The following is a 24,122-nucleotide window of genomic DNA, read 5'->3' on the forward strand; positions in this document are numbered from 1 at the left end:
TATCCTTCATGTTTTGAGGACTGATAGAGAGAGGAATGATAGTAACTTGCATGCTTTAACTAATTGACATTTTGGGGAAAGAATTAGAATTCTTTATAATAAGGTCATCTAATGAGTTATTCTAATTTCCAAGGAGAACCCTGTAATGCTCCTATAGAATTTTATTTAGGATTCTTCAGTATTATGATGCATCGATAATTTGAGAGTTGCTGTATGATGTTCATAGTTATTTACAGTTTACACAACCTTGAAAACATGGTGTACACTATTTATTTAATGATTTATGTACTCCTTATATACAAGAATATATAGTACTGTATATGCCTATTTATGATCTTATTTATAAAAAAAAATATTTTCACATAATACCTCTCTCATTTGGTAAAAATATAGAAAATGTTAAACCTTTGTTTATAAGTATATGTTAATTTGATAGTATACTGTATCATAGATAAGTTAATGCAGTTTGGAACATTGGTAAACAAATTTACACATTATGATTAGTAATCTATCAATATTTTCTAGTGTACAGTACTTGAAATGTCTGGGTGGGAAATTGTGTTTTCTTGTATTATCATTGTGATAGATATTTTTAATTTATTGGTCCTTTGATTTCATGTTAGATAATTTTTTTTTTCCATTGTCAAAACTTCTCTTTTCCCCTGTGAAGATTTCTGGGACATGATTTCTTTTTAGAATAGAATAAGAATATTAATTATTTTTCAATTACTTATGCTACTATTATATAACAAGGACCTTTGAAATGTTTGTTGGAAACTATTCACGATGCAGAATACCACACAAAAATTATTCTTGACAATTTATTACCAGAACGTTAGTCTGTATGTAAATGTCTTGTGTTGATATAACATAATTAGACCATTTAGACATTAGGATTATACTTATTGTTAGACATATTGTTGTTAGTTAGTTGGCATTCATTTTAGAATACTTCAATGTACATAGAATACATCTGTACAAGTTGATACTGTATTTAAACATTTTATTTCCAATTGGCATGATCTTACTAAAGTGCATGGGATACTATATTATGTTTAATTTTTATTTGGAGAGTGCTTTTCCTACGTTCGTCTTCTACTGAGTAAGTTGGTGTGCATCCAGTCCTAATGAAACGATACATTTCTTTCCCATAGGAGATCATGGCGCTCAAGGTATACAGTATAAAGCTCACGTGTACTCTGTGTTTCACGACCAGGTTGGAGTAATAGTGCTAGAGAGGAAATGTTCTTCACTTTGTGCTTATCCGCTTGTAAATGTGCATAGTGCGAAAGTTTTCTTCATCTGCATGCCACTAATATTACATAAATTTAGTTCTGAAGTTTTGTATGGTACTCCATTGCTGCCAACCCTGGTATTTTATTTTGTCCTTTTGATCGAGATTGAAACTTTCCGTAAATTTTATCACAGTGGCAGTGAAGTCGTAGGTTACACCTTAGAGCATTGTATATCACCATAATCTCACTTTTGCCCCGAAACTGCCTAGAAATACATTGGCATCACAGCAACAGGTTTCATATTTCCTATATGAAATGCACATCTGAGGTTTCACAAGCATGATAAAACCCGAGGTCATTAGAACTGACCGTTCGTTTAGTGTTAAGAAGTGGCTCATCATGAGGCCCTAATCTTTGAAAATCTCGTCCAGTACGCACTGATATAAGCTAAATGAGTAGTTTGGTATCAAAATGCACATTAGAATTATTGGGCCCAAAAATTTAAAGCATATGAGAGGTATAATTCATTCAAACTGTTTGAAGATTAAGACTTCTAACTGTTATACGACAGCTTAGGATGAAGGCATTTTTAACGTATGTTAATATTCTTGACCTCGTCATTTAAATCCTTTATACCGATGATTGGGAATAACTGAAAATACTACGCCTTAGTTTCTACTAACTTACATACTTAATGAAATTTTGATCAGAACTGGTTCATGTATAAAAGAGTACCTCTTCAATTTAGAAGTACTTTATACCTTGGTTACTCATTTTATCACCATTATTTTTTTATTTTCCAATAACTAAATCCTCACCTGGAGGAAAAATAAAATAATTTTATTAAATGTCTTCCTTCAATTTGTTAGTGGTGGAGAGTTGGACCAATCTTTTTTTTTTTTTTTTTTAATATGCAGTCATGAAGTAGTCCATTTGAAAAGCTTTGTTATTGGTGTATTATAGAAATAAACCTGTTATCTGTATCAGCTAGGCATAGTAATATATTTGATTTGTTGTATTAAATATTTACACTTTATCATAGACCACCCACAAAGAAAAATTCCAAATGGATGTCTTAAATCTGCATCTTGCAAATGCCACATTCTTTGGCACATTTTTGCCATCACAATCACTCGCTCGGAAACTATTAAACTGTTAGTTGTAATGTTGTTGCTTTTGTTGACATTTAAGAGTGTGTGTGAGTTGGTATTAGACATTAGGTTTTTATCCTTTTAGAATAGTTGATTATTTTATTTCTTGAATTCTTTATGACTTATCCCTGGCCTTTAAGAAATCTTTGAGAATTCTGATTTTAAAAGGGAGAAGCAACATTTGAATGTAATCTAGGAATACTTTAGCAATACTATAAATAGTATAGATTCGGTAGTATTACTGTATATCCAATCATGAGTAAAGTTATATAGACCTTTTGTTTATTGGTTTAAAGTAAAGGACATCTTATGAACTTGTTTGCAGAAGAAAATACAAAATTTCAACTTATCAAGTGAATTTGGAATGTCCAAGGAAGTCAATTTATTTTAGAGATACTAATACAGTATTGTATTGCTGCTTCTAACTTGCACTTGTGATGTTATGTGTTTGAAAGAAACCGTCCCTAAGCGAATTAATATCCATGTGATATAAATCATTTCTAGTAATCAGGGAATATTGCCTAAAATGTGCAAGCAATAATTCATGCAAGTTTATATCTATTTATTGACGTCTGATTCCACATTGCTCGGACTGAGATAACCAACTTATGTTGTCAAGGAAATCGTCTGACAGGATGGCATAGCTTTTCTAAAAGTTGAAAGTGATGTCGTACATTTTTCCGTGGTTTGGCTATGACTGATTGGGATGAACTGAAATAAGCAAAATCAAATTTCACAATTGTTTTGGTAATTTATCTTGTGTTCTGTTGAAGACTCAAGATCAAATCAAGGGACATTAGATCAATTTGCTAAGTGGAGAAGACTATATCCACCTCAATTTGCATATATTTTACCATACAAGAAAATTATTTCTAGTAAATGAAGTTTAATCCGGAAGTAATACACTAAAACTCATCATATTTTTTAAGTAGAAACATTATCAAAATATGCTATAAAATATTCACTCATTGTATATTAATGTACAAAGATAATTCCCTGACCTTCATCCAGGTACAGATGTGGAATCAGGCTCGGTGGATCATAAGAAACAATGATCAGTTTGTCCCCCTTTTATAAGAATATTTTCAGACTTAATTAGCATGTATGGCCATGCCCACTATAATCGCCATTTAAAATTCCTTTCATAACTGTTCAAACAAATGTATGAAAAGTTTTCACTTTAGATACTTGTACTCCATACAGTTAACAGTACAATATTTTACTTTTAGTAGTACAGTACTTTACACAGACTACCCTCATGCTATACAAGCATCATAAGCCAGATTTTTTTACAATAATCATGAAACTGAAATCTAGTGATGTTACAATATGGTTTAAATGTTCATTTTATTTCCTTGTACAAGTTTTTCCTCATAGCATACTTTGCAGTTAACCAATATGCGACTTCCATGAGTATACACATAGTAGTAGGGAAAATTTCCATACTTTTAGAATTAGCAAGGTTATCAATCGTCCATACAAATTAGGAATTGAACATTTAGCCATACCACTATAGAAATGGAATAACCCTCTCTCATTCTCGGACTCAACAGGAAATCATTGGCGATCCACAGCTTTTCATCGACGGTGCGTCCCGCTTTGACGTCAAGCAAGGAGAGCTTGGTTAGTATGTCTGTTGTTCTTTTTAGAATATAGTTTCATGAATGTGGGGTTGATTAAGATCTTGGGAGACTAGAAAGTATTTGTTTATTGTCTCTAAAATATTTTCTGGTCTTTATATTCCTTCTTCAGTGAGAATACAGCTAACAGTAGGTCTTTCCAGTTATGGTTCCATGACAGTTCAGTCATGAGGACATCCTCTCTCAGCTGAGGTATATAATTTTGTTCTGCTATAGTTCTACAAAAGCATTTACTGTTTCATTTACTAGAGAAAGTGAGACATTCATTAAAGATTTTGTTTAAAATGTTGTAAATTGTTGCTAGAAAAATTCTCTCTCTCTCTCTCTCTCTCTCTCTCTCTCTCTCTCTCTCTCTCTCCTCTCTCTCTCTCTCTCTCTCTCTCTCTCTCTCTCTCTCTCTCTCTCTCTCTCTCTCAGAATTTCATGTGCCTTTATCCTTGCAGGTGACTGTTGGCTCTTGGCTGCTGTGGCCAACTTGACCCTAAACAAACGACTCTTCTACCAGATTGTACCAAGCGATCAGAGCTTCGGGGACAACTACGCCGGCATCTTCCACTTCAGGTGAGTCAAAAAAACAAGTACTCGGTCTCTGATTACTAGAGGAAATCTTCGTTGTTTGAAAGCTGCTGTGATTGGCAAGCTGGTCCCCCAATTCTAGCCAAGCCTTATGTATGAAACTAGACATAATATCAAGAGAAATACCTGATCAGATTTTAGATATGTGAATGATTATGGGAAATAACTTATAGTAATATTCAAAGCATGTTGTGTAGATTTGGTTTTTCTCTGAATTTTATACATCTTATAATTGTCAATTTCCTAACATAATTCACCAGATACTGTATATGCTATATTAGAAAATAATGAATGAAATTTGTCGCTAAAAGAAGACTCGTCAAGCACATTAATACATGAAGGCCTAATGGTGTTGTAGAAAATATTTGACTAGAAATTAGAATAGTACAGTATATTACAGTTGTTCCAGCCACAAAAGATATAACCACTAATTCTTGTGCTGTATACTGATTTATGATATCCAAAGGGTGATTTTAGAAATAACCCTTATGGATCCATCTCATGAGAATTTTCTTGCAATTAGAGCATTTCTTGGCTAAAATAAGTTCCAACCTGTTTATGTAGATGAACTAGATTTTAATACTAAAAGTCTACTGTATACTTATTTTTGAAAGTTTGTGGATAGTGATACTTTTGAATACAAGATGATCTAAAGATGTAACAGGTTTTTCCTTTATTTGTAATCGGTTCCATTTTTATTCTGCCCGTCCAGGTTTTGGCAGTATGGCCGTTGGATTGATGTTACAGTTGACGACAGACTTCCAACGTTTTACGGTCGGCTCGTCTTCATGCACTCCGAAGAGAAGAATGAGTTCTGGTCTGCTCTTCTTGAGAAGGCATATGCAAAGTGAGTTACTCAGAGCAGACTTAAGTTTGGATGTACAGACATAGCTTGTGATATTGTTAAACAAAAATAAGAGAAGAGGTTTCACTAGTACAGTGCTTACATTCTGAATAAACAAATACTGTATAATAAAACTTAGTGTAAATTTATTATGATTTTCATTGATGACAACTCAAAACTCCAGATTGCACGGCTCCTACGAGGCACTGAAGGGAGGCACCACTTGCGAGGCCATGGAGGACTTTACCGGGGGCGTCTCTGAAATTTACGACCTGACCAAGGCACCTCCAAACCTCTTCAGCATCATGCTCAAGGCGTACGAACGAGGGTCGCTCATGGGATGTTCTTTGGAGGTGACTGACCTTGGTCTTTTCTCGTTCTTTGGCTTTGGTTTTTTCGTGACCTCTCAAACACTGCCGTTAACTGTGTAGAAGAATTATCAATGAAGCTCTCTCTCTTTGCAAAGCCAAGCCAATTTTAGTTTCTCTGTTACAGTTATTCTCATTATGGGTCACCTATTAAAGTACTGTACCTGGTTGAAAGATATTTGTTCCAGTTTGTTGTCAATGCTTAAGTAAGAGAAATCCTTTTGTGATTGGGTAGATGTAGGGTTCTGTATACACTTCATATGCTGGGGGCTTTTAGTTGGCATATCAATTTTTTGGCATCTCTAATGTACTACTGTACTATCTTTACCGTTTGCAATGCATCAACTAGTTGAAGAGTGCCACACTTCACTGCAAAAAAGATGCTCTGTTGTGTTCTGAATTAGCTATATTTTGAGTACAAATGGGACCTTCCCTTCCAGTTTAGTAAACATGCTAGATATTGAATAACTTTCTCTGCTTTTTTTAAATGATTGTATACAGTAAAGTACTTTATTTAATATTTTGAGGTTAATTTTCCTTATTTTTATTTTGAATAGTCTCTCTCACTGGTACAATTTATTTCATCTTTGTGGCCAACACCAGATTATAGAAGACTTTTTGAGTCTGTTGCTATGATGCAACAAATAGTGATGGGGAAAAAAAGTATTGATTATTATACCATTTGTTGATTGTCCATGCCTTAATTATCAATGCTACCCAATGTAGTTATGTCACTACAGTACTTGGAATCACAATGGTACCCCTTCCAAGTAATGTAAAGTACCGTGTAATACTTACCAAATCCGTCATACTTGCCTTCAGCAACAAAAAATGTGCAATTTATTTATTAAAGCCTCTATTATATAGTTAGCTATTTTGTTTTTCAGCCTGATCCAAACGAAGTAGAGGCTCGCTGCGATAACGGCCTCGTCCGTGGGCACGCTTACTCGGTGACCAGAGTCAAGTATTGCGAGATCAACACTCCTAGGGTCTCGGGCAAGATTCCTCTCGTGCGTATCCGAAACCCGTGGGGCAACGAAGCAGAATGGGTGGGAGCTTGGAGTGACCAGAGTCAAGAATGGCAGTTCATTCCCCCTGAGGAGAAAGAAGAGATTGGCCTGACTTTTGAGCACGACGGAGAATTCTGGATGTCTCTCAAGGTCAGCTGATTTATATCGTATTCACCAAGATTTGTGATTGACAAACTCCTTTATAGTATTCACATCCAGATGCATATATGACTTATAGAATTTAAGAGTTGTGACCAAGGGAGTTTATTAGATTAACTTATTACATAGTATTTGAAGATGAGTATCAATAGGAATTAATAAATCTGATTTATATTCTTAAATATTAAGTAAAAAAAATTTTGTCAAAGGTACGTTGATGGAGTTGTATCACTTGACTACTGTATGCTGTACAGCAATTTAATAATTTAAAGTGCTATATTGTACCACATTAGCTGTTTGGTCTCATAATTATTTAGTTCCTCTGATCATTATAAAAGAAGTTAAATACCAGATAAATAAGTTATTTTGAGTTTAATATTCAAGAGCTATGCAAGTTGTCATTTTATCAATAAAACAAAAACATGACATTTAACCCAAGAGAATAAGAAAAGTGTATTTGCCACAGGACTTTTTGAATAACTTCACAATGCTCGAGATGACCAACTTGAACCCTGACTCTATCGACGATGAAGACATGACAAGCTCGGTCCAACACAAGTGGGAGATGAGCGTATTTGAAGGGGCTTGGATTAGAGGTTCAACTGCTGGAGGCTGCAGGAACTTCATTGGTGTGTTTAACATCACTTTTTCCTTTAATATTTTCAAGTATATTAGTAGGTATTTTAACTGTGATACCTGGATCCTAAGATAATCAGATATAAATCAATTGTTAAATTTATTATTCTTCTGAGATGTTTTTGTTGTAGCTATTTTGTGTAAAATTTTAAGAGTTTTTAAAATTTATGATTGGGTCCATGTTGCCAAAACTTTTTGTCATCTTTTTTCTGTTCATTAATCATATTTATGGTATTCTCAGTTATACACTTATGTGTTTGTATGTTTGTTGAAAAATATTATCAAATAATGCGCCTTTTTGGGCTCAAGCCATGGCGTCCTGATGGAAGGTTCCTTTTTGGTAGCTTCCTTGGGTAAATAACTACTAAGATATTCCCAGAGAATTTAACCACAGGTTATCACAGAATTCTAACTTCTGGAGCGAGTATCCTAAAGGTTTCCCTTTAAGACATCGTATATCAACAGGGGACGCATGTATTAACGCGCCACATAGCTATCTACACCCCGAACAGAGTTAATGCTTCGGTGTGTAAGGGCTGAGAATAGCTGGGAGCCGTTCCATAGCTAATCTCATTCGTGGCTACTACTGGTACTCGAGACGTAAACAAACGGGCGCCATTGCTTAAATGACGTCACGTCCGTCTTCATCCTTTGTTCAGTAGCTCGCCCTACTTAGACGGATTTTCCCTGTGCTTTACTTATCGCTTTGCATCTACGTAATGTCGCTACCTTCAGCCTCGCCTTCTTCTGGAAAGTTGAGTACAAGGTTCCAGTATTGTTTAGTTAAGCTCTGACCGTAAAGTAAATATTACTTTCCGAGATAATTGCTGTTTTGTGGCAGAGCTGTGCCTCTACCGGACCCGCCATTTTATGGCGTCGTTGTTGTTATGCATGCCTTATTTAGTTAGCCACAACAACGCTTCCGGCCTTATTTACTAATCGATTACATTAGTTTATTTAGTCTTCATAGCTAGGAACTTTTATATCGTGTTTCGACGCTTTTTATCGGTCATCGATTGACCTCATACCAGTCGGCTACTATAGCCCCCAGGCCAGAGCGCCTATATATAAGTGTTCATGCATGATTTTATTAGTGATCCTAGGCTAAGTTATGAAGATAGTGGCATTATTTTACAATACTTTCGACCGTGATGCAAGTGTTTTTTCGCCTTCAGGGACCATATAGGGGATAGGTTAGTTAGTGTCCCTTCCTAACCTAACCTACTTGTAGGACCCCTATATGCTTCCTTCATCCCCTGCCTTGGCATTCCCTCTGTTTAGCCTTGATTCCCTTTCTAGTAGAGGGATCAAGTGTCTAATGGAGTATTTATCGCCTCTCAGTCCTCCCTAAGGGAATGAACCCCCCTTAGGGTTGCGTCCGAGAGTGAGGAAAGGCTAGCCCTTCCTCTATGGCTAGGAATAGTCTATGACTGTCCTGCGATAGCGATATGTCTTCTATCTTTCCTAGTTCAGGGCTCTTAGCCCTGCTCTAGGTTAGGTTTTGGAAGGTTACTCTGTCCCCTGCTGAAACTGTACCCATGCACCGTTTCAGCCTGGCTGCCTTATCTTAGGTTAGGGAGTGTCCTCCCTTTCCCTAGTGGCCGCTCTGGTACAGAACCCCTTCCTTGGAAGACTCTTCTCTTCTCCCCTCCCCACCTATCTCTTGTATAGCCTAACCTACACTTAGGTTAGTCTATACCCATCTGTCCCCTGTCCTACAACTCCTCCTTAGGGTGGAGTGATAGGGCTACCTTGAGCTTCCATGTGCAGTCCGCTCTGGTACATATACCCTTCATAGTGTCCTATGGGGTTAGCCACTGGATGTGTTCTGCATGTGGAGGTCTCCCCCCTCTTTGGGTGTCCCCTAGCCCTCCCTTGGGCTACCCTAGCTCCCGGTCCTCTGTGACCCCTGCTCCTGGGTGATAGAGCCTGCCTCTATCATGGGTACACCCTCTCAGAGGGGGATGTCTGGGAGTCCATGACTGGACTTCTTACATCCCTCCCCCTATCTCTCTCACTATCCGGGTGCCGGTCCCTTGCCGCCTCCACTGTCGGCGATACCCGCCTCCTACCTTGGTGACTCTCCCCTACCCTCATGCCGCCAGCCCCCCCGCTTTCCGGGGGACTGTCGACCGCCACCGGCTCCCGCCGATGGCTCTCCTCCTTCCTCCTAGCTTCGCCGTCCGCCTGCCGGTCGGCCACCGGAGTGCCGGCATCCACTGCCGGCAACCTGGTTCAGCTATAACCATCCTTGTCCCAGTCACCAATCCGGCATTCTCCGACTGCCGGAGCCGCCGCTCCTCTGCCGGCGTGCCGCCGTTGTGCCGGCGGCCGCCACCCTGGTATTACTCTTGACTTACATATTGTCTGTTCTAATGCCAGAAACTCTGCTGGAGCGGCCTCCAGCGTGCCGGAGGTCTGCCGGAACCTCCCGGAGGCGTCAAGACTACTTGCACCCCCTTCTACTAGCTATCACTTGTATACTGATAGCCCTACACTGCAAACAGATGGCCTGTTTACACTCTTTAGATCAGTGCCTTGGTACTGTTCTATTAGTAATCATGCTGTCTCTTTGCATTCTTCAAAATTCCAGCATGCTGCGTGCATCTTAGCGCGGCTGGTTGCCGGAAGCAGTTACCCTAAGGGACCTGTTAGCCCCCTAATTTGGGACTGAGTGATCTCGGTCCCAAACTTATCCTTGGTTTTTTCCATGGAATTCCATTGCCCTGCGGAATTTTAAGGAATACTATCCTGTGCCTTCGGCCATCTCGGATTATCCAGGGATAAAGCTTGCGGTAGCCAGCCGGGCGGGATGCATGGAGTATGTTTTCTTTACTACTTCAATCTCTATGCATCACACCCTTTCATTAAGTTAAAATTAATGATTAATCTTAACTTAGCTTAAGAACCACTCTTATGACTCCCCCCATACTCATTTTCTCTTTCTTCCACAGGAGGAGCAGATGAAGTGTGACTTCGACTTCTGCGCTGTGAAACGCCCGCACTTCTACGGGCATACGGCTTGCAGGACTCACGCCCCTTGTGCTAACAAGAAAGGGGATCTGAAATTCTGGGACCCACTGAATTGTACGGTCTGCCAGGCTCACCTAGTTGATGCCTTCCATAACCCTCCCTCAGCGGAGGTCAGGGACACTTCTCGGGAGAAGCTACGCAAGTGGGTGCGTGGCTTCCAGAAGAATGCCACCGGACCGTACCTGGCCACTGAAGAAATGAGGTCACTCCTGTTCCCTAAGGCCTCCCCTGATTCAGTGGTACCCAAGGATGTGATCCCCACTGTCCAAATTACAGTGGAACCTGATGTTGTCATGGCCCAGTCCATGCACGAGTGCCACCTGGATTCCGAAGATGACGAACATATGTCGGATGTCTCGGAAGACACGGAGAAGACCCTTATGGCTCAAGGAGCTGAAGATGAAGAAGACCAGGTGGAATACGCCGAGTCGGAGCAAGAGGTCGCTCCTCCTTCCATCTCCGCCCCTACTCCTACACCGACGGAAGTGTCTATCCCGTCTACCTCCACGACCCCGGATCCTTCTTCATCCACTCAAGAAATGATCCGGTTGATTAGAGCCGTCATGGACGACAGGTTAAAGGAGAATCAGGAGTTCATCAGGTCCATGATGGGATCCAGAGAACCGAAGAGGATTTCGGTTAAGGATCTCCCCGCTTGCTCACATGCCAACCCATGGAGGTATGCTGAGCATATGGTTATCGCGACCGGCAGGATCTTCGTCAGCGACAAGATCGGCACGGTCCCTTTGGAAGACGTGGAGTTCTTCCCAAATTTCGAGGCCTACCCGGACTGTTACGTCCGACTTCGCTCTGAACCTGCCTCTAAAGAAAAGACCGAACCGAAGGAAGAGATAGTGTTCGATCTCGCGAAGGCCCAGGCTATGCTAGCCAACACGTTCAAGAGTAGGGGTTTTACCTGCTCTAAGCTTCCGGCCCTGAGCAAGAAGCACCCTACTTATGTCGCACCTGAAAATGCGGTACTTCCATTCTTGGAAAAGGCCTTCGCTGCGTGCCTTAAAGCTGTGGAAGAGGGGAAAGCCTGCCCTGCACTGGAGGAGTGCAGACCCTTCTCCATAGTTACTCCCCCTGACGCTCGACACTGGAAGGACATCCAGCATACGTTCGTCGTGGGAAAGCTAGATCCTGACGACGCCGGACGTCAGTTTAACGAAGACCTCCCGAAGCTCAACGATCACCTCCTTCGTCGGGAACAAGATACGAAGGAGAGGCTCGCAGCATCCATGTCCCACCAAGTCCAACTTGAAATTATGGCCTGTGACACCAGAGTACCAGACCACTACATGGTACTTTCCAAATCCCACATGGCAACCCTGATGAAGGACTTGTACCACTTCATGAAGGCTCGGAGAGCCTGTCGTGAATTCGTGTTCGCAGGTGCCACTGTGAAACACGAACCCCGGAGGCTGATTTCCTCCAACATCTGGGGCAAACACCTCTTTCCTTCTGACCTTGTGAAGGAAATCACCGACAAAGCCGCCACGGAGAATAGGAACCTTCTCCACAAGTGGGGCATGTCAAGGAAGAGGAAACCCTCTCAGGACGACGGACCTCAACCTAAGAGGAAATCCTCAAAACAGAAACCCCAGCAACGTCAACCAAGACGTCAGTTTCCGGGACCCGCTACCTCCCAAGTGGCAGCTCAGCCACAACAGACCTTTCAATTGGTCACCCAACCGGTGTTGTCACAGTCACCGGTCTTCACCCCTGCTTTCGAGCAACAGACGACTACCTTTCGTCCCAAAGGTAGAGGCTCAAACAGAGGTGCAGGCAGAGACGCGTCTCGCCGTCCCTCCAGAGGCAGAGGAGGAAAGGGAGCTAGCGGCCGAGGCAGCAAGCCCTCGGGACACCAGAAGCAATGAAGTGCTTCCGGTGGGAGGAAGACTCCGCCAATTCCAGGATCGTTGGACCTTCGATCCCTGGGCACACAGCATCGTCAAGAAGGGTCTAGGCTGGAGTTGGACTCAACCACCCCCAACATTCCAGCAGTTCTTCCAACAATCAACCCCCCTTCTGGAAGAATATGTCCTAGATCTCATGAACAAGAAGGTGATAAGGAAGGTAAAGTCCACCAGATTCCAAGGAAGACTGTTTTGTGTCCCCAAGAAAGACTCCGACAAACTCAGAGTCATTCTGGACTTATCCCCCCTCAACAAGTTCATAGCGAACGACAAGTTCAAGATGCTGACTCTTCAACAAATAAGGACCCTTCTGCCTCGAGGTTCCTACACGGTCTCCATAGACCTGGCGGATGCCTACTGGCACGTTCCAATGAACCATCACGCTTCCTCCTACCTAGGATTTCGACTCCAAAGGAAAAGCTACGCCTTCCGGGCCATGCCCTTCGGCCTCAATGTGGCCCCTCGGATCTTCACAAAGCTGGCGGACGCCATAGTACAACAGCTCCGCCTCCGAAACGTCCAGGTGATGGCCTACCTCGACGACTGGCTAGTCTGGGCTCCATCGCCCGAAGATTGTGTAAAATCTTGCAACAAAGTCACCCAGTACCTAGAACACCTGGGATTCAAGATCAACGAGAAGAAATCTCGCCTCTCTCCAGCTCAGAAGTTCCAGTGGTTAGGAATCCAATGGAACCTTCAGTCACACCGCCTTTCCATCCCCCAGAATAAAAGGAAGGAAATAGCAGGGTCTGTCAAGCGACTACTGAAATCCAAACGAATTTCAAGACGCCAGCAGGAACGAGTTCTAGGCTCTCTACAGTTCGCCTCAGTAACAAACCCAGTGCTTCGTGCACAGCTAAAGGATGCCGCGGGAGTCTGGAGACGTTCTGCATCCATCGCTCGAAGAGACCTCAAGAGACGGCTCCCAAACAGACTTCGACTTCTCCTCAAGCCGTGGTCGGAAGCAAAGGCCCTGAAAAGGTCCATTCCTCTTCAACACCCTCCTCCATCACTCAACATCCACACGGACGCTTCGCTGGAGGGTTGGGGAGGTCACTCCCACCAAAAACAGGCTCAAGGCACTTGGTCTCCCCTGTTCAAGACGTTCCACATAAACATCTTGGAGGCCATGGCGGTCCTTCTAACTCTGAAGAAATTATCCCCGCCTCCCTCGATCCACATTCGTCTAACCCTAGACAACTCGGTGGTAGTTCGTTGTCTCAATCGCCAAGGCTCAAGATCGCCCCAGATAAATCAGGTGCTTCTCCCAATCTTCCGTCTGGCAGAGAAGAAGAAGTGGCACCTGTCTGCAGTTCACCTACAAGGATTCCGCAACGTGACAGCGGATGCTCTATCTCGAACAAACCCGATAGAGTCGGAATGGTCTCTAGACGCAAGATCATTCTCCTTCATCTCTCACCAAGTCCCAGAACTTCAGATAGATCTCTTAGCAACGAGCGACAACAATCAACTTCCTCGGTATGTGGCCCCGTACGAGGACCCCAAGGCAGAAGCAGTGGACGCCATGTCACTGGACTGGAACAGATGGTCCAAGATCTACCTGTTCCCTCCCACCAACCTTCTGCTGAAAGTCCTCTCCAAACTGAGAACCTTCAAAGGGACAGCGGCCCTAGTGGCTCCCAAGTGGCCCCGGAGCAACTGGTACCCCCTGGTCCTGGAGCTGCAGCCCAAGCTGATCCCTCTCCCGGGCCCAGTTCTCTCCCAACAAGTACAGAAGTCGACTGTCTTCGCTTCATCATCGAAAATCAAGGACCTTCATCTCATGATTTTCTCTCCCTAGCCGCAAAGAAGAGGTTTGGGATCTCGAAGAAAAGTCTGGACTTCCTAGAGGAATACAAGACCGAATCCACAAGACGGCAATACGAATCATCCTGGAGGAAATGGGTCTCCTTCGTCAAGACAAAAAATCCTAAGGAAATCACAATTGATTTCTGCATGTCCTTCTTTATTCACCTTCATGGACAGGGATTAGCAGCCAATACGATTTCAACCTGCAAATCGGCCTTGACCAGACCAATTCTGTATGCCTTCCAAATTGATCTGTCCAGCGACATCTTCAATAAACTACCGAAAGCATGTGCTCGCCTACGCCCAGCACCCCCACCGAAACCGATCTCCTGGTCATTAGACAAGGTGCTCCATTTCGCCTCCAACTTGGATAATGATTCATGCCCTCTCAAGGATCTGACTCAGAAAGTTATATTTCTCTTTGCTCTTGCTTCGGGAGCTCGAGTCAGCGAAATAGTGGCATTATCAAGAGAGGAAGGACACATCCTGTTTACCGATACAGGAGACGTTACCCTCTCCCCTGATCCGACGTTTCTCGCCAAAAATGAATTACCCACCAAAAGATGGGGCCCCTGGAGAATATGCCCCCTGAAGGAAGATGTCTCTTTATGCCCAGTAGAGAGCCTCAAGGTCTATCTTCGCAGAACTTCGAACTTTGGTGGAGGCCAACTCTTCAAAGGAGAAACATCGGGCAGCGACCTGTCACTGAAACAATTAAGAGCGAAAATCACCTACTTCATTCGCAGAGCGGATCCTGACAGTACACCTGCCGGTCATGATCCTAGGAAAGTTGCATCATCTCTGAATTTCTTTCAGAGTATGGACTTTGAAAGCCTTAAAAACTTCACAGGCTGGAAGTCCTCGCGCGTTTTCTTTAAACATTATGCGAAACAAGTGCACGAAGTCAAACATTTTGTGGTAGCCGCAGGTAGTGTTATGAAACCTGCACCTAACTCTGCATAGAACAGTGAGTTACTTGGGACTCTAACTCTTCGGGGGCCTATGTTGACCCTCGAGCGATACATAGTGATGTCGAAAACACTTAGTGCTTTTATAACTGTTCTTATCCCAGGTGAAATGTCATAGTTGTCACACAAGTGCCGCATGCCCTGAGCATGATGTGTTTTTAATCAAAGACTTACGTTCCTCGAGAACGAGTGCCTACTAATAAACTTGAAATTCCTTTTCAGATTCAAGAGCAAGTCTTTATTACTATGTACATTATAATTACTGTAAATGAACTTTACTTATTGCTGCAATTCATTTAATTTCTGCATTTGTGAAATAAAATTTCTATTTTATTACCTGTGCATCTCAATCAGCTCCTACTTACTATGAAATACATGCCTGTCATAGTTTTATTATCCCCTTTTGTCCTTATGGTTATGGAGAAATTAAGATACTAACTCTTAATTTATATTCACTCTGATTATGTAATGTTCCAATACGAATACTTACTCTTCATACCCTGGAGATGAATCACCCTTCTCAGCACACAGTGCCCAACCACCACTGGTCTGCTTTTCAGAATGTTCCTATACGAATGCCAAACATTCGGCTTCGTCTCCAAGTTCTTCAAGTTCTTCTATCAGGGTGAATAGCCCTTCAATACCACTTTGACGTCGGCATGGTCCGTGGGAACTTCACTGCCAAGGGGGCAGGATGATTCTTCCCTACGGTTCTTTACCAAGATTACTATGCTATTTTGTCAATGCCTTGGCACTTACTAATAGGGGAAAATCTACCACGATACATTGATTCTCTGGTATTCTTCCATCAGGACGCCATGGCTTGAGCCCAAAAAACGGATTTTGAGCGAAGCGAAAAATCTATTTTTGGGTGAGATAGCCATGGCGTCCTGATGGACCCTCCCTGCTACTTCGTCCAGTTTTTTAGGTCCCACCCTGCTCTGCTGTATCATGGTGATGGGCAAGCAACTGGCTTCAGGATGAAGACGGACGTGACGTCATTTAAGCAATGGCGCCCGTTTGTTTACGTCTCGAGTACCAGTAGTAGCCACGAATGAGATTAGCTATGGAACGGCTCCCAGCTATTCTCAGCCCTTACACACCGAAGCATTAACTCTGTTCGGGGTGTAGATAGCTATGTGGCGCGTTAATACATGCGTCCCCTGTTGATATACGATGTCTTAAAGGGAAACCTTTAGGATACTCGCTCCAGAAGTTAGAATTCTGTGATAACCTGTGGTTAAATTCTCTGGGAATATCTTAGTAGTTATTTACCCAAGGAAGCTACCAAAAAGGAACCTTCCATCAGGACGCCATGGCTATCTCACCCAAAAATAGATTTTTCGCTTCGCTCAAAATCCGTTATATATACTGTAATGTACTGTATTTATATATACTGTACTGGTACATACTGTATCACCATAATTTGGTAGTCATTCTTTTCTGGATAGGATTTATGCTAAATTCCCACTTCCATTGTTTTTTACAGTTTTAAATGCTTCCATTTTTTAAGGTTAACATTTGGTTTTACTCTGAAATTAAATACAAAGTACACCGTCCTATTTATTCTAGACACCGTCCGATAATAATCTCCAAAGTTTTGTCTTATTTTCCTTATCAGGTAGTAGAATTGGTGGAACTTCAAAAATTTAGACTTGCAGCAAATGTTTTGATGTTGAACAGGTTGACATAAGTTTCTCTATACTGTTGTTTATTTATAAAAGATGTTTTAATATTGTTACTGTTTTTAAAGTATTTTATTGCAATTGTTTATTACTTCTCTTGTAGTTTGTTTATTTCCTTATTTGCCCTCCTCACTGTGCTATTTTTTCCCTGTTGGAGCCCTTGGGCTTATAACATTCTGTTTTTCCAACTAGGGTTGTTGCTTAACTCATAATAATAATAATAATAATAAAAATAATAATAATAATAATAATAATAATAATAATAATAATAATAATAATAATAATAATCATATTTTCAGATACTTTCTGGCACAATCCTCAGTACCGAATCACCTTAACGGAAGTGGATGACGACGACGACGACAATAAGTGTACTGTCATCGTCGCCCTCATGCAGAAGAACAGAAGGTCGCAGCGCAAACTTGGTTTAGAGTGCCTTACTATTGGCTTTGCCATTTACCATGTAAGTATTTGAGCCTTCTGGGGTTCAAGAAACTTGAACAGACTTTTCATGAATTTCTTGTTTTACATTTTTATGTAACTGAATTCAATTTACCATGTAAGTTTTCAAGCCTTTTTTTTATTCATGATACTTGAACAGACTTTTCATGAATTTCTTGTTTTACATTTGGTCAAGATTGAGCTCGGTGAAGGATTATGTAACTTAACTTTTAGCTTTTATATAGATTCAATTTACCATTAAAGTTTTCAAGCCTTTTTTGGGGTTTATGATACTTGAACAGACTTTCATTTTTGTATTTTACTTTTGGTCATGATTGATCTCAGTGAATGATTACAGAACTGAACTTTTAGTTGTTTTCATAATTTCAGGTACAGTAATAAATGAATTAGGAAAACATTAAAAGAGCAAAAATAAGCCTTAAATTAACCCATTCTGAATTACAATGGCTCACTAGCAGCTATAATTCCCAATGTTTTTGATGAGGGCCAGTCCTCAAAATCCAGGATTTTTTAAAACCCCCATGAAAAGGGAAAAGATGAAAAGTGAAAAGAATGAAATAAAGCAGAGGGTTCCAAAAAGATGCTGCAAAGAACTATGTACTGTTTACAGTAACAAGCAAATCACACACAAATGATACATCCCATACCAAAAGTTGTGAGATAGATAATCAATTATATAATTATATCTTGAATTTCTTGGTTGGTGACGTCTAACTTTGTTTTATTAAAGAATAACATTGAAATTGAAGCTGGAAGTAGTCAGAAGGTACAGCATTTATTTGTGTATTCAATAGTGGCAACTGTAATGTCAATACAGAAAATATTTTTGAAAGTTGGATTGTCAAGCTGTCTCATGTGTTGAAGTATATTTCAGCACTGTTCTCTAGTGGAAATACTGTATTTGGTTATAACCTAAAACTTATCTTGCTATTTTTGGGAAAATTACACACTTCAATGTATTAATATTTGTTTTAGCAATTCAGTATGTAAGGCTCTTCACTGATTTTGTAATCTGAAGTAAAAACTCAAGAGTCATCTTGCGTTTTAGATCTTTGCAATTTAAATACTGTATCTGTACAGTAATGAGTAAAGTTTTTCTTTTGTTTTTACTCAAATCATAAAAATGTAGAAAAAGGCCATTGTTACACTGATACTTTCATCCTCAGTTGCGTGATCCTGACAACGCTCCCAGGCCTTTAGATCTCAGCTTCTTCAAGTACACTGCCTCGGTGGCCCGCTCCCCGTCCTTCATCAACATGCGGGAGGTATCTTGCCGTTTCAAACTACCCCCAGGCACATACTGTATCGTTCCTTCGACCTTTGAACCCAACGAGGAGGGCGAATTCATCCTACGTGTCTTCTCTGAGAAAACTAATGAAATGGAGTGAGTATGTTTGTTTTGCTTTTACATGTAGAGGTGATGCTGGAATATCATTGGTAGATACCCAGGCATATACTTTTGTTTTGTCAGTGGCACTGTTTTAATTTTTAGTTGAATATAAATTCAGTTGTATATCTTAGGGAAGGGACTTCTGGGAAAATGCAATATGTTTATATCTTCCGCTGTTGATTACTGTAGTGTCTTAGATTTCATTCCACCTAACATAGAATAAAGAAAAAATTTTAAGTATTCAAGGATATAGCCTCTCTTCAATAACATGGCCTTTATGCACACTGCACATGTATCAAGTATTTTGTCTGGAACATTTTACTTATTGTTTATTGTATAATGAAACACGGTATTATTAGGAAGAAATATAACATTAGTAACTTCACTCGTCCTAAAAAGTATTCATGCTATGTGAAAGTGGAAGATAGTTGGGATTTTTAAACTTTAATTTATTGCACTTGATGGATTGGCATTTTTCATGAGGTTTTATCCCATGATTAGGTAAAATAAGTACCAACTTAAAATGACTGACTTCCATTTACTGTTCTGAAAACAGTTGCTTTTCTTTAAAACATTTTGGTAATTTGCAGATCTTTAATTTTAAAACACATTTCACCTTTTCAGAGAAAATGACGAGTCTGTTGGCGTTGGAGAAATTGATGAAAGGGTAAGTTCCTTCATCTTTTATTTGATATCTTCTAGATAATGGTTGGTTAAGGTAAGGTAATGGATGTACGTATATGAGCTGTCAGCGTAGATAGCAAGAAAATTACTTTACTTGTTATTTAGGAGGAACGATCTTATCCTAGTCTAGGAACTTTTTGTCTTTGCTTAGAGATAGTGTACTAAAGCTTTAATTTTATTGACAGTGTTTAGTTAATGTAGTTACTGTATACCCAAACCTTTTGTTGTTATTTTCTGTACTTAGGAAATATTGGGCCTCTTTATACAGTAGGAGCTGATGTGCAGCATACACAATCATACGCTAGAAAAATGAGACAATTACACCCACTCCATTTTGTAAACAGCTTGTTTATCAATATTTGATCGTTATTTCTTGTATTATTATTTTGCACATTTACAAAATACTTCTGGCAGGCTCAGATTCAGTTTAGAGGTTTGAATTTGCAGCTTCACCTGGGTTTCTTGTATTAAGGCTACGGTATTTATTTTTATTAATTAATGTTACTCTTTTATTTTATGACTTCTCAAGACTATCATCCCTGGATTAGTCTACCATCAATTTAAACTCTTCCCTCATGGCATGATTATAATGTCAAGTAGATTCCCTTACTTTTTATAATGTAGGCAAAATAACTAGAAATGTTCCAAATCTTTTACATTCTTTCTTTTTGCCTCAAGCTATCTCACTGTATTTTTATAAGTTCTTTGAATTTCTGAGTAATATCGATTTTTAAGAATGTTGTAGAGCTGGTCGGAAAATATGAAAAATATGCATTTATTGTAAATGTAGTAAGGTTTATATGAATTTGATATGGCTATTTCAAGTTAGTCTTTATATTCCTACATCTGACAAGCATCAGGGTTAGTGACATGGATTATTAATAATGTATAGATTACGAGATATTTGAAAATAAGTTCGATCAAAGATATTGAGAATGGGAATCTTGCCAGATGCAGGCTATCATATTCTTCTATAACAGCTATTTTGGCTTAGTGATCTGGTATTTAGGTCTTCTAAGAGGAGTGGGTGTATAGATAGGCAAAAATTCCACATTTGAAAGACTTCCTTCTTTATCAAGTTATGAAACTTTTAAATTTGACAGTTTTCTTGAAGCAGCTAATTGATTTGTTATTTATAAGCTGGTGTCACAAAGAGCCTGGTCAGTAATGTCATAAAGGAGAATTCTATGACAATGAAAATTATTTAAAATATCAATTACAGAAGTTTGCTTTTTACAAAGAACAAAGATAGGAAAAATTACTTAATTATTGATTCAACGTCGTATTGGGGTCGTAAATGCATTAACCCGTCGGATATGGCATTTGTTTTATCTGTAATGCTGTGCTGTATATAATTTAGATACTTTAAATGATACCGCATCCTATTTTTCATTGAGTTAAAAACTTTTGTCCTTCATCCATGGTCAATAGGTTTATATAATGCAAGTTGAAACGGTTTAAAACTCATATTGTTTGCGATTACTTGCGAAGACTACATCTTTAATAGTCTGAAGGATTTAATTCATAGACTTTGCTAAGAGGGGCCATTTAGGAAAAATAGTAATGAGGTAAAGATCTTTAACAGCTGATGTTAATGCAAGTGTTAATCTGCTAAATGTTGCTTGATGAAGCAGTGGTTTAGGCATTGTTTTTTTGGCTTGCAGTGATTCTATTGAAGCTTAATTCTAGCAGCTGAAGATATAAAGTTAACCGTATCATTTAGCATTTGTGCGCGTGTGTGTTTAGCTTCATTGCTTTTCAGATGTAAGCCTTTAGGTATTTAAAACATCCTTAGCAAGAAAAGTCAACACTATTTGAGTTTCTATTTGGCTTAAGCCAGTGGTTCTTCATCCATCTGAGTTGTTAACAAGACCAGAGAGCAGTAGATTTGAGAATAGGACTTGGCCTGTTATGAAGGAGTTCTATTAATTGATAAGGTTTTATCTGTTATGAAGGAGCTCTGCTGATTTATATTTATAAGTTATCCTCACTTTCTTGTGAATTTCATATATTCTTTAAGTAAAATTACAAAAGGTAATGTACGTGATTAATTTCATATACAAATCTTTTAAAATATTTAAGTAAAGCTAACTGTTCCAGGAAAGAATCACTGGTTTGAAACAGATAAGTACTTGAAGCTTAGCCTAGAGCTCTAATCTATGTACATAGGATAATTTCTTGCCTCAAGCTTTGCTGTTGTCAAATGATGGGCTGTTTTTTCCCTTTTCATAAAACATAAAACAATCTACTTTTTATAGTTTCTAACTTAGTATACCATCTTTGCTATATCACTCTTCCACGAGAGTTTAAGTGCCTTTCTCCAAAAATGCTTTTTATCAATTCTCGAGGAGTGTAACAATCTGCTAATTTATCAACGGAATTTTTCTGATAGCTGTTTCCATACGAGCTCATCAGTACTTACGTGGTGTTGCTTTTGTACTGTTCACTCACGTGTCTTGCCCTGCTCAGGATGACGGACGACCAGGTATACCTAGAAGCTCTCTGGTGCCTAAAGTAAGTGCGAACGTGGAGGCCCACGTTGTCCGTGTGGATTTTGACTTGCACGCCTCTTCTCGACACGTATTCCTCCACTCGACCTTTTATCTTGTTTGTTGCCTTGGTCCTTTTATGTTTAAAATAACACATGAATTGTGGTTATTAATGTTGGTTTGACCCATTTCTAGTCTTAATGATACTTTTAATTAATTTGGAGCGAATTTCTAACATTGTATTCTCACTACACATGAATTATAAGACGAGTATTTTGGAGCATTGTCAATAAGTTTTTATTTTGTGGTAACATTTGTATATGTAATCCAAAATTTAACATTGTAGGTAACCAAATATATGTTATTTGGATAACATCAGAAGCATTAAGACAATATTGACATAATAATACTGTAAATCTTTTTGTAAAGTTTAATTTGTAAAATGACGTAGCTAACAAATAATTAACTAGGTAACTTCTAGTTTACTCAAGACTATTCATTATTACAGTTTTTTGTCAGGGTTCTGTTAAAACGTACAGGAAAGTCTATAGCCATACCATTCCAAGGCTATAATTATCCATTGTTAAACTTATATACCCTACTTCAAATTCACTATTGTTTTTCTGTCTTCATTATGAGTAATGCACCTGTAGCTTGAATGGCTTTGTTAAAAAACTGATGTTTTAAAAAAAAAAAGTCTACAAAATACATTAAAAGAGAGAAAATGCTTAAAATTTAAGGAGAAATAGGCAGCTTCAAGTTGCAGAATCTGCAAGGAATAACATCAAGATTTAGTCTGGTAAGAAGATCATTATGGTTTAATAGTTTTTCATAGGTTATGGGCACTTTCGTTCCCATTTTTATAGTTATTATTGTCTTTGTCATTTTTTTTACCTTTGAAAGATATTTCCTCTTTTTTTCTGCTTCTATTTTATATTTTTATATTTGTTTTCTTTTTTTATTCATTAGAGTTTCAGGATGTTAATTTTCAAGACAGTTTGTTTGCATGAAGCAAATTTCTTCAATTTTAAATATTTCGTCGCTGGGAATGCAAGGCTGGCATTAAAGCCTCAAGGCAGTTTGGTACTTGGCATTACAATGAACACTATAAGTTTGATGCTTGATGGTCGTAGATATACTGTACTGTACACACAAGCATTGCATACGTGTTGGTATTTTACCGAAGAACTTAAGCACACGAGAGGGGAGCTATTAGATAATGTATTTGTGGTAGTCTGTCCAAGTGACTGTATTGTTTTACTAGATTATGTATTGCTTTCTTTATTTTGTAACTTTTATATGCAAAATAATGCACATGCAGTAGATTGATTCACTGAAGAAGGACACTCGGTTTTAAGAACCAGTGTATCGTTAGTGTGTTGCAAAGTAATCACTACATAACAAGTAGCATGAGGCAACACCTTAAACTGTTAGTAAACAAGAGCATTATTTATATGCTAACGCTTACCCGGTATTTCCATACTCTGAATAGAGGAGCATAGGCCTTTAAGGAAATTATATCTTTTATACTCGGTTATAGATGTTGAAATATTTTTTATTACATATTGTTATATAAGATTTTATACCATCTAATTAAATTTAATGTCATACCAGAATTGGGAAAATCACAAGAAAAATAACTGTTTCAAAAGTAACTTGTCTAAAAAACAAACTATTACATAAGCAGTTCATATTTCAAGTCTGAAATTTGTGTTTGTTGTTCATTTTTTTAATTCAATCTCTCTCCTCTTTGGGTCCCCCACTAATCAAGATTTGCCATTCTGTTGCTGACTTCTTGAAGCTGAAGGAAAATACTTTTTTTATATCTACTAAGGGGCATGATGGCTAAATTGCATTTTCTTGTAGCTGTAGTTTACTCTGGATGAAGCTAATGTTACTGTCTTGGGATAACTCTTTTTCGTTGCTACTATCTGTCCTAAGTGAAGAAACTAATTACATTTAGTGTTTTGGGATAATAGTCTTTAGTAAGTGCCTTTTACTTTTCATTCTCAGGAAATGTAAAGCATTCATTGTTTTATTTGGAAACTAAATGATGTTGAGTTG

At 39.2% G+C, this 24,122-nt stretch overlaps 1 protein-coding gene across 7 annotated transcripts in view; it reads left to right on the forward strand.

The window, feature by feature from the left end:
* The window catches only part of LOC137658862 (calpain-A-like), a 134,240-nt gene that overhangs the window by 99,889 nt on the left and 10,229 nt on the right, over window positions 1–24,122 (forward strand). For all 7 annotated transcript variants that reach the window (XM_068393972.1, XM_068393971.1, XM_068393974.1 and 4 more), the window contains 9 exons: window positions 3,940–4,009; window positions 4,470–4,587; window positions 5,315–5,449; window positions 5,631–5,799; window positions 6,702–6,974; window positions 7,450–7,612; window positions 17,333–17,496; window positions 18,662–18,879; window positions 19,510–19,552. In XM_068393972.1, the coding sequence (XP_068250073.1) occupies window positions 3,940–4,009; window positions 4,470–4,587; window positions 5,315–5,449; window positions 5,631–5,799; window positions 6,702–6,974; window positions 7,450–7,612; window positions 17,333–17,496; window positions 18,662–18,879; window positions 19,510–19,552 (1,353 nt within the window). The remainder of the gene's footprint in view (window positions 1–3,939; window positions 4,010–4,469; window positions 4,588–5,314; window positions 5,450–5,630; window positions 5,800–6,701; window positions 6,975–7,449; window positions 7,613–17,332; window positions 17,497–18,661; window positions 18,880–19,509; window positions 19,553–24,122) is intronic.

This window comes from Palaemon carinicauda, chromosome 19 (assembly GCF_036898095.1).
Source record: "Palaemon carinicauda isolate YSFRI2023 chromosome 19, ASM3689809v2, whole genome shotgun sequence".
Classification (NCBI taxonomy): Eukaryota; Metazoa; Arthropoda; class Malacostraca; order Decapoda; family Palaemonidae; genus Palaemon; species Palaemon carinicauda.